We start from the raw sequence: 10,758 nt of genomic DNA on the forward strand, positions 1-10,758 counted from the left end.
AATTTATGTTGATGATGTCGTCAGAAGAAGATCATTTGGATACGAGGCAGAAGAACACAATGACGGCTCTAGATGACTCAATTGAGACCGGTGACATTTAATGTTTAAACTCATTGGTTGGACATGGTAGCCCCCGTTCCCTTCAATTATGGGGCACGATTTCATCCACTGAGGTACATGTATTGATTGATAATGGCAGCACCCATAATTTTGTACAACCCTCATTGATTGAGCGACTGAAATTACTGATTACACCCACCAAACCATTTAAAGTGTACATTGGTAGTGGGGAAATTTTGTTTTGTGATGACGTGTGTGCCCAGGTCAATCTCAAGCTGCAAGGATTGATTGTTAATGTTGATTTATTTGTTCTCCATATGCAAGGAGCTGAGGTGGTATTGGGAATCCAGTGGCTACAGAAATTGGGCAAAGTGGCCCATGATTATGCTCACCAGACTATGGAATTGTCGGTCAACAACAAGAAGCATGTATTAATAGGTGATGATGCATTACGGTTTAAGAAAATTGGGTTTCATTAGATGCAAGCCTTGTTCGGAACTGATGACATCTATGGTGTTTACGAGATCCACAAACTACTACCTGACCAAGCAAAAGGTGATTCCACTACCTCTGAGACAACCACACTGATTCCCCTGGAAATCGAGGAACTTTTGGTACGGTATCAATCACTTTTCACGGAACTGACTAGCCTACCACCTCATCGAGTAATTGATCACCGAATTCATTTATTTCCAAATACCAAGCCTGTTAATGTTTGTCCCTACCACTACCCTCATTATCAAAAAGGGGAAATGGAGAAGTTAGTCAAGGAGATGTTAGACCAAGGCATTATTCGCTTTAGTCATAGCCCTTTTTTGTCCCCAATTTTGTTGGTTAAAAAAAGATGGCAATTACCGTTTTTGTGTTGACTATTGAGCATTAAATGTTGTGAAGGTTAAAGACAAGTTACCCATACCTACAACTGATGAGATGTTTGATAAATTCGGTGGAGCAACGGTGTTTACTGAACTCGATTTGCAAGTCGGATACCACCAGATCCGTGTTCATGACAGGGATATCTACAAACAGCATTCCGAACACATGATGGACATTACGAGTTTCTCGTGATACCATTTGGGCTTACAAACGCACCCTCCACCTTTCAAGCCACCATGAATCATATTTTTTCTCCTTATTTGTGCAAGTTCGTTATAGTTTTTTTATGACATATTAGTTTATAACTCAACTCTCACAGCTCATGTTGAGCACTTGCAGTGTACATTCAACTGTTTACAGGAATATCAATTTTATGTGAAAAGATCCAAATGTGTTTTTGGGGCCGCCTTGCTTGAGTATCTCAAGCATATTATTTTGTGTCAAGGAGTGGAAATGGACCCTAAGAAGGTGGAAGCTTTCACGGCATGGCCGGTTCCTAAAACTCAAAAACAAGTGTGAAGTTTTTTAGGACTCGCGGGTTACTACCGGCGTTTCATTCAAGGGTATGCATCCATAGCTGCTCCTTTGTCTGAGTTGCTCCAAAAAGATGGTTTTCGATGGGGGGAACGTGAGCAAAAGGCTTTCGAAGACTTGAAACACCAGTTGTCTGTAGCACCAATCCTTAGCTTGCCAGATTTTGAGGAGGTTTTTGTTGTCGAGACTGATGCATCTGGTGATGGTATTGGAGTTGTCCTATTCCAAAAGGGCCGCCCTATTTTTTTTTAGTCGAAAATTGGGTGCGCGAATGAAGTGGGCAGCTACTTATTAACAAGAGTTGTATGCCATTGTCGAACTGGTATACAAGTGACGACAATATTTAATTGGGTGCCTGTTCTTACTACGTACCGACCATAAGAGTATTAAGGAATTGATGCAACAGGTAATTCAAACGCCGGTTCAACAACAATATGTCTGCAAATTAATGGGGTTCAATTTCGATATTGAATACAAACAAGGCATCACTAACATTGTAGTTGATGCTTTGTCTCGCAAGCATAGCGAGGATGATCCTGAGACAACAACATTCATGTCCTTTAGCTGACCTATTAGTGGGTTGTTGGAAAATCTTAAGGACGAACACCGTAGTCTTGAGGAGGTTTCGGCTTTAATTAGACGACCGCAACACGTAGAAGTTATAGAGGGGTTTCGAGTTCAAGACGGGTTGCTCCTTTTTCAGGACCGTTACTATATTGGTCTCCAATCCAAGCTTAAACTTCCACTACTCAAGGAGTTCCATGAGACAAAGAATGCTGGTCACTGTGGTACTAAGAAGATGATGGTAGGGTTATCCACTATGTTCTATTGGAAGGGAATGAGGAAGATGGTGGAGGATTTTGTGAAAAGTTGTTTAGTCAGTCAACAGACAAAGTATTCCACTCAGGCTCCTGGTGGATTACTTCCGCCCTTGCCGATTCCTGAGGCGGTGTGGGAGGATGTATCTATGGATTTTATCATTGGGTTGCCCATGTCAAAGGGGATCACGGTGATTTTTGTGGTGGTCGGTAGGCTCACTAAGTATGTCCATTTTGGTGTACTACCCACTCGTTATAATGCCCATCGCGTGGCTGAGTTGTTAATGGATATTGTTGTCAAACATCATGGGTTTCCAAAGACGGTGGTGTCAGATCGGGATGCCATCTTTGTTAGTCAATTATGGAGTAGTTTGTTCAAACTAAGCGGTGCTCAATTGAAATATAGTACCACCTACCATCTGCAAACGGATGGGCAAACAAAGGTGGTTAATCGAGGACTGGAGCAGTATTTGCGAGCAATGGTATTGGAGCAACCGCAACAGTGGTCTACATACTTGGGCTGGGCTGAATTTTGTTATAATTCTAGCTATCATAGTAACATCTGCATGTCACCGTATTAAGCTTTATATGGAAAATTACCTCCTTCTCTTATTCCCTATCCACCTGGAAAGTCTAAATTGGCAGCCATCGATGATATGTTGCGGGAACGAGACTTGTTGATTCGTCAGCTCAAAGAAAATTTGGCAGTTGCCAAAAATCGAATGGAGACCAATGCTAATCAGAAAAGGCGTGAGGTTGAATTCTCAGTGGGAGATAAGGTGTTGGTCAGGCTGCGTCCTTACCGACAGATTTCAGTTGCTAATCGGCTCTCTAATAAGTTGTCCAAGCGTTTTTATGGTCTTTTTGAGGTGGGCGAACGCATTGGTAAGGTGGCGTATCTGTTACATTTACCTGGAGGAGTTCATGCCTTGCTGGTTGACTTTGAGAAGGGTAGTCCTGTCGAACGACCATTGTCCATCTATGGGGTTCGAAGCGTGTTATCTCGGGGAAAGCCGACTACTCAGGTTTTGGTACAGTGGACTAATAGCTCACCGAAGAATGCAACTTGGGAAGGCCTGCGTGAGTAGGACAAGGTGCTCTTTGAAGAAGAAGGGAATGTTACATGGCCAACAGTGGAAGGGCCAAGACGTTCGGGAAGAGTATCTGTTGTTCCAACATGGCATCAAGATTACGTGGTGGATAAAGTCTAGCGACTTTGGTTGCAGATCAAATTGGTTGGGATTTAAAGTAGTATTTAGTTTGTTTGGTTTTATTTGGAGATTAGCATTACGTTCGTATTAATAGGCTTTGTTTTAGGATTTGATAAACTTAATTTAAAAGTATTTAAGTGTGAATGAAATCACCAATCAACAGATTGGGTTTATCTATTCTTCTTCTCTTCTATTACTGGAGTTAGTGTTCACTCGAAGAACACAGGAGGGTACCTAGTTGATTGTATCGGGGGGGGGGGGGGGGGGGGGGGGGATGGAATATGTATAAAAATTGAAGAACGGGGGTGATAAAGTCAAAAAATTTAGGTTTAGGCCTAATATATAAAAAGTTTAAGTTATGAGAAAAAAAACAGGTGGGCCACAACCCCTCCTGGCCTAATAGAAGCTCCACCCCGATAATATTGAACCAAGTAATATCCATGATAAACAATTACAAACTTTGTTTTTGTTTCATTTTATATAGCCGTTCGAATTTTATAATGTCGTTCGAATTTTAAAATTTCATCCGATTATCGAATTTTATAATAATAATAATAATAATAATAATAATAAATAAATAAATAAATCAATAAGATTGGTAGAATTGGAAGAGAAATGGATACTTCATTGGCCTTTATATATACTCTTGAGGATGAAACTAGAGGAAGAGAGAGCTTATGCCATTGAGAAACATTCCACACAAATATCCTTCGATGTTGTAAATACTTTTTTTTTCTTCTTCTCCATCACCATCGTAACTCGAAATATATTTCCGAAATTACTCATAAATCTCACATTTACCAAGGTATGTGCCGTTAATGCGTATATGTTTTATATTGTTTATGAATCGAGGGTTTAGTGTGTGCTTATGTGTGTATGTGTTTTTGTAGAAACTAAAATGTCGCTTCAAGACCTCCAAAACGTTACCAACAGCTACGATCACACGTCCTCTCATGAAGATTTCCTAGAGCAAATGCTTTGTGGTCTCCAGTCAGGAGTTTCTTGGCCGGAAATATCCACCGGAACTGGCGGCGGAGGCGGTGCCGGTCAGAACAAACCAGTATTTCCATGGGACGTGGACCACTTTGATGACCAATCATCTTTTCTAGCATCAAAACTCCGGCAACATCAGATCAGCGCCGGAACCGGTGGAGCAGGTAATCCATCTTCTGCTGTGAAATCGCTGCTTCTTCAACAGCAGTTATTGCTTTCTCGAGGCTTAACCGGCGCCGGTGATTCTGGGCTTTTTGAAAATGATATCATTGATGCTTCATCGTTCAAATCTCCGGTAACTGTTTTCCGGAGATTTATTGTAAATTAATATATTATTCTCCGATTTTTATGATGAATAATTGAATTATGTATAGAGTGGAGATAATTCGATTCAAACTCTCTTTAATGGGTTTGCCGGATCTCTCCAATCCAATCAAACCCAGGACTTCCATTTCCCGCCGGTGAGTGTTCGTGTATGTGTATTTTCCGTTTTACTTTATCTTTTCATGACATGATATGTCCATAATCACCAACGCAGGCCCAGAGCTTCGGCTCTCAGGGGACGACAGCAGCCTTGACTAACCAAGGACCAACGTCCGGCGGTGTAACTGCAGCAGGAGGTGGCGGCAGTGGACCACCGACGCAGCCACGACAAAGAGTTAGAGCTAGAAGAGGACAAGCTACCGACCCACACAGCATAGCCGAAAGAGTAAAAAAAAAAACAAATCATGAAACACCCATTAATAGCCCTCTCTTTTTTTCTCGTACTTCCATTTTGTATATCTTATTTTGATCGGAAATTATGGCAGTTACGGCGAGAGAGGATTGCAGAAAGGATGAAATCGTTACAAGAACTTGTCCCAAATGCTAACAAGGTATGACTATCAAACGTACTATCAGTATCTTATTAATTTTGTATTTACCGGCGACCGGTAATGGGCGGTAGCCGGCGGTGAGTAACAGTTGCAGTACACTCACACGTACTACATACGAAGGAATGATTATTAACCAATAAGAGATCGCGTGATAAGTGCGCGTGTGGAATTTCTAAAATATGATTTCGTGTGTACTTGAAATTGAAGGTGGAAGGCAGAAAATCCGGGAGTAGGTTCCGAATCATAGTCGGATTTGGGGTCGGGGTTGGTTTTGTCGCCAATTACCATTATAACCCTAAAATCATCGATTCTGTATTATAGTGTTTCGTTTATAAATAAATAATTTCACGAACAGGTATATAGTGGAAACATTATATTGATAATTTAACACATAAAGTCAAAGTCGTCTTATTTTTTTTTCTTTCTTTAAATATGAGTTTTCTTAAAATTCTCTGATGCAAAAAAGACATCTTTTATTTTGCGTGAAAATTTTTAACTTTTTATTTTACCGTTTGGTATTGTTATTATGTGTATCATTTACTTAAATGTAAGTTTTTTTATTTTATTTATTTATTTATTAACTTAAATGTAAGTGTTAGGTTTTGAACTCAATAAGATCTTCGTTAGCAATGTAGAACTTAATAAATAATTGAAGTCAAAAGCAATATAATTATGAATATATGTTATTATTATCTCTAATAACTATTTTTTTATTGATGGATATTTTGTTAATATGGGTTGTGGAATGACAGACAGACAAGGCTTCAATGCTAGATGAGATCATAGACTATGTAAAATTCCTCCAGCTCCAAGTCAAAGTATTCTCTCTCTCTCTCTCTCTATATATATATATATATATATATATATATATATATATATATATATATATATATATATTTACTATCTTATAAAAGAAATCTAACTATTTCTATAAATAGATTGATTATAATAATAATATTTTTTAAGACGTCCAAATGATGAAGCTGATAGTACAAGTAACCATTAATAAAATAATATTAAATTTTAACCAAATTTTGAATTCAAATATTTATCATCAAATATCCTTATATTTCTCAGCAATTTGATATGGTTCCCTCAAATCCCGTATTCATTTAAATTTTGAACCCTTTTAGATATCCTTAAATTTAGCATGTTGATTCAAATATCCCTCCAATCGTATATACCTCTTTGTTCCCTCCTCTGTTATAAAGTCTACCGTCCAGGAACAAAAAATGACTTCATCTCCCAAATAACACCATAGTTTGATTATTTTGTCTTCGACATGTACTTTCTTTTGTAACATAACATTTTTATAGAGGAAACATATCATCGAAAGAATTTACATGCCCCGCCGCTTTGCGCGGGTACACTGCTAGTATATATATATATATATATATATATATATATATATATATATATATATATATATATATATATATATATATATATATATATATATATATATATATATATATATATATACACACACACTAAATCCATACTAATTAATTAAGCATTTTGGATTAGGTACTAAGCATGAGTAGATTGGGAGGTCCTGCTGCTGCTGCCCCTCTTGTAGCTGACATCTCCACAGAGGTTATATCTTTAAATTTTAACACTTTTATCATAATTTTAAAAATTATTTAATGAGTAATGATCTAAGATAAGATGCTCTAAGATACTTTAATTTGTCATATATAGCTCATTAGTCTTCTTTTTAGTAAATTATATACGATTTCACTTATATATACCGATCGATGTAGACAAAAATGTCAAGTAATTAAGTGACAGAGGTCTACAATAAGTAAGTAGATGTTTACGTTTAGTAAAAATAAATATTAAAATATTAATACAAGCTGTGTATTGATTAATTAATACGAGGGTATGAATAGAAAATGTATGTATCTTGTATATTGTGTATCCTATATAAACTTATTTCATTAACTAAAACTCATAGTGTTCGCATCACTAGGTATACATAAATGCCTCCTCTAGTCCTCAACAATATTTTACCATCTAAATTGATAAGCAAGTTAACCAAACACGGTAAGTAGAACATTTTTTGAATAATGATTATGCATACGAAAAAGGTTAATAATACAACTGAAACTAATCAAAAGATATATTATTATATTACGTACTTTATGTAATTATCAACTTCAAGTGGAAAAAGACTACGTAAACTTTTTACCATTATAACACTACTTGATCAAATAGGCAAAAGAGCATATAAATTTTATTTTTCTTCACTTTTAGGGTTTATAATAATATTTTAGGGGTAGGTTTGCGTTGATTTTGTTGTATCTAGGGTTTGATTTTAAACTGCTATAAATAGAAAGCCAAAGACAAGAATCGTCCTTAAAAAACCAATCCTTATCAAACCCCACCCTTTTCTCCATACCAAATAAACGACACACAGAAAGAAGCCAGCACGCGTGCTTACTTTCCCAGTTCCACCACCGCCCCCTACCCCACACCACCCCACCCTCTTCTGCGAAATTACATTTATATCCCCATGCAAAACGTTGACGTGTATTTTTATGCTTTTACAGGGAGGTCGTGACGCTTTAGAAGGAGGTGGTGGTGCTGCTGCGGGACGAAGCAACAATGGAACATCGTCTTCAAACAATGACACAATGACGGTGGCGGAGAATCAGGTGGTGAAGCTGATGGAGGAGGATATGGGGTCAGCCATGCAGTACCTACAAGGGAAAGGTCTTTGTCTCATGCCGATTTCTCTAGCAACGGCTATCTCCACCGCCACCTGCCACCCTTCTTCCTCAAGGAACAACCACCAGTTACTTGGTGGTGGGCCTTCATCTCCCAATGTGTCTGTGCTGACCGCTCAATCCGCGAATGGAATACTGCCACCAGAGGTGTCTCCATCAAAGAATCCACCTCCATCTTGAAGCCATGATATTCACCGGCGTTAACTTTTGATGACAACCCAGTCAACTTTGGAAAAAAAACATGACTTCGGCGACCGTGTGTCAACTCTCTACCAAACTTGTGTTTTGTGGGGTCTTTTGAATTTACGCGTAATCATTTTCTAAGTGCATTTGAGACATTGTTTTGGACAGACATTGAGCTAGATCTTTAATTAATTGATTAATGATAATTTAAAAGCCAAAAAAATACAATTACATATATCAAGATAGTAAGTGATGGCAATAGCTACACCTAATTTTACTTACTGTTCTACTAGCTATTATTTAGGGCAATGTATCATTTAGGGCAATGTATCATTTCGCAAATAGTATAGCACAAAAGTTGGATATGATCTAAGTAAAAAGGGTTTTTACTTAGATTAAAAAGGATAGTATAGCACAAAAGTTGGATATGATAAATTATTTAACATACTCACTATTAAATTAACTTAAAGTTCTAAGTAAAAAGTAAAAGGGTTTTTATTTAATTTTACAAGTTTAAACAAATTTAAATTTTCAGCAAATATTCAGTCAAACATTAAAGAAACATTTTTGCTAGTTCGAATCCGTTATCCCTCAATGATCTAGCTATTAAGTATGATAATTATCGTTGGTTACTAATTAAAGTATTATTAGCAATTGAAGTCCAAATTTACTAATACTGAATTAATTCATGTAGACCTATGCATGGTCATACATAATAAAACAAATAATCAATTATTAAATAAAATTGGAGCTATGTATGATTGAGTTAATAAACACAATTATGGTCACAATATGTGTTCTCCAGCACAGCTAAATTCAATACTTTAATTACTTATATAAAATTGGTTCGATCTTAACTCTAATAATTTAATGGTCACTAAATTACTAGCGTAACGATGTAAATTTTCAAACCAAATTCTTTCCATTTTCCAAACACATCAATTTCTCCAAAAACTACAAGTTCAAATATAAATACATTTTTAAAAAATCGTTTATCATGACTCCAGGATCCAAATTAAATATAACTCCAGCTTAGATGTGAGTGTACAATCAAGCCGGTGCCTTTCGACGATCCTCTGAAGTACCTGAAATACATAACACATAACACGGTAAGCATGAAACTTAGTGAGTTCTCCAAAATACCACATACAACACATTAGCCACTCGAGGCTATAACTTCGTAAGACCCTCCGGTTTAAGTGTTTGAGTGGGACCCTCCAGTCTCATAGCTCGTTGGACCCTCTGGTCCGGTCTCAGTGAGGACCCTCTGGTCTTACAGCTCGTTGGACCCTCCGGTCCGGTCTCACTAACACATAATATAGCATACATATCACATAAGCAAATACATAACTCAAATAAGCACATACGACCCTCTGGTCACACATAAATATCACTCTAGGTAAAGTATAGTGAGAAGACTCACCTCGAAAGCTAGCAAATAAAAATCTCGTACTTGGAATCCTTGACCTAGCCTCCGCCTATCACATAGAAATAATTATCTCTATTTAACATTCTACTCACACTGAAATACACTAGGAGTTGATCCCTTATTCACTCTAGCCCTGGGAATGGGTAAAAGACCATTTTACCCCTCCTGATCTCCATTACTCCATTTGACCAAAACTTAAAGTCAACAAAAGTCAAACAGCCCGAGTTAACCTGACTCGCCGACTCAGCGAGTCCATTCAAACTCAAAAGCATTTAGACGATTTCAAGGTAGAAAACTCCATCACACTCTATATCTAATCTCTCAAGGCTTGAATATCACATCAAGCCACAAGCTTTATGTTCATACATGACACTTAAGGGCTAGAAATGCCAAGAACATGTTTGAGAAGAAGTTTCTCATTCAAGAAACTAACATGGCTGAATAAAGCAGGGGACTTTTGACATAAGGGACCACACAAGGTCTAGATCTAATGTCCAACTCTAAAAAGGTGCCCAAAACCCTCAAAGTCCCAAAATAAAATCAAGATTGAAACCCTAACTAAAAAATCATGAGATCTACTCAGACTAGTGGAAAAGATATGAACTTTATACCTTAAACAACAACTCCTTGATGATTAACAGTAGATCTACCAGCCTCTTCACACTCGTTGCTTGAAATCCTCATATTTTCTACCAAAAATGCACCAAAGTTCTCAAACAATTGCTCACTACTCTCTCACAAGCTTAAGGGGGCGATTAGGGTTTCACTCAGCAGATTAAGAGCTGCAAATAAGGCTATAAGTGTCCTTATATAGGCCCCAAACCCGAGGATTTAGGGTTTCCACTCACACCGCCTACTCGACGAGTCAACCCTCGGACTCGTCGAGTAGATCATTAAACCCACATGGCCATACATGCCTCTACTTGGCGAGTTGTAGCACCAACTCGTTGAGTAGATCAATAAACTTAAAAAATAAATAAATAAACTAATGTACCTGGAAATCTAGATGTTACAATTCTCCCCCACTAGAATCAGACTTCGCCCTTGAAT

The 10,758-nt window shown here is 37.5% G+C and overlaps 1 protein-coding gene across 1 annotated transcript; it reads left to right on the top strand.

Moving 5' to 3' along the window:
- Positions 1 to 4,148: 4,148 nt before the first annotated feature.
- LOC145004705 (bHLH transcription factor RHL1-like) lies at positions 4,149 to 8,479 on the top strand. Its single transcript, XM_078963684.1, has 8 exons — positions 4,149 to 4,304; positions 4,390 to 4,787; positions 4,867 to 4,953; positions 5,031 to 5,201; positions 5,302 to 5,367; positions 6,120 to 6,185; positions 6,895 to 6,963; positions 7,920 to 8,479. Exons 2-8 carry the CDS (start codon positions 4,398 to 4,400, stop codon positions 8,274 to 8,276), a joined length of 1,206 nt encoding a protein of 401 aa, XP_078819810.1. The 5' UTR covers positions 4,149 to 4,304; positions 4,390 to 4,397; the 3' UTR covers positions 8,277 to 8,479.
- Positions 8,480 to 10,758: the final 2,279 nt, after the last annotated feature.

The sequence above is a fragment of the Lactuca saligna genome, chromosome 7 (assembly GCF_052625555.1).
Source record: "Lactuca saligna cultivar CGN05327 chromosome 7, ASM5262555v1, whole genome shotgun sequence".
In the NCBI taxonomy this organism is placed as follows: Eukaryota; Viridiplantae; Streptophyta; class Magnoliopsida; order Asterales; family Asteraceae; genus Lactuca; species Lactuca saligna.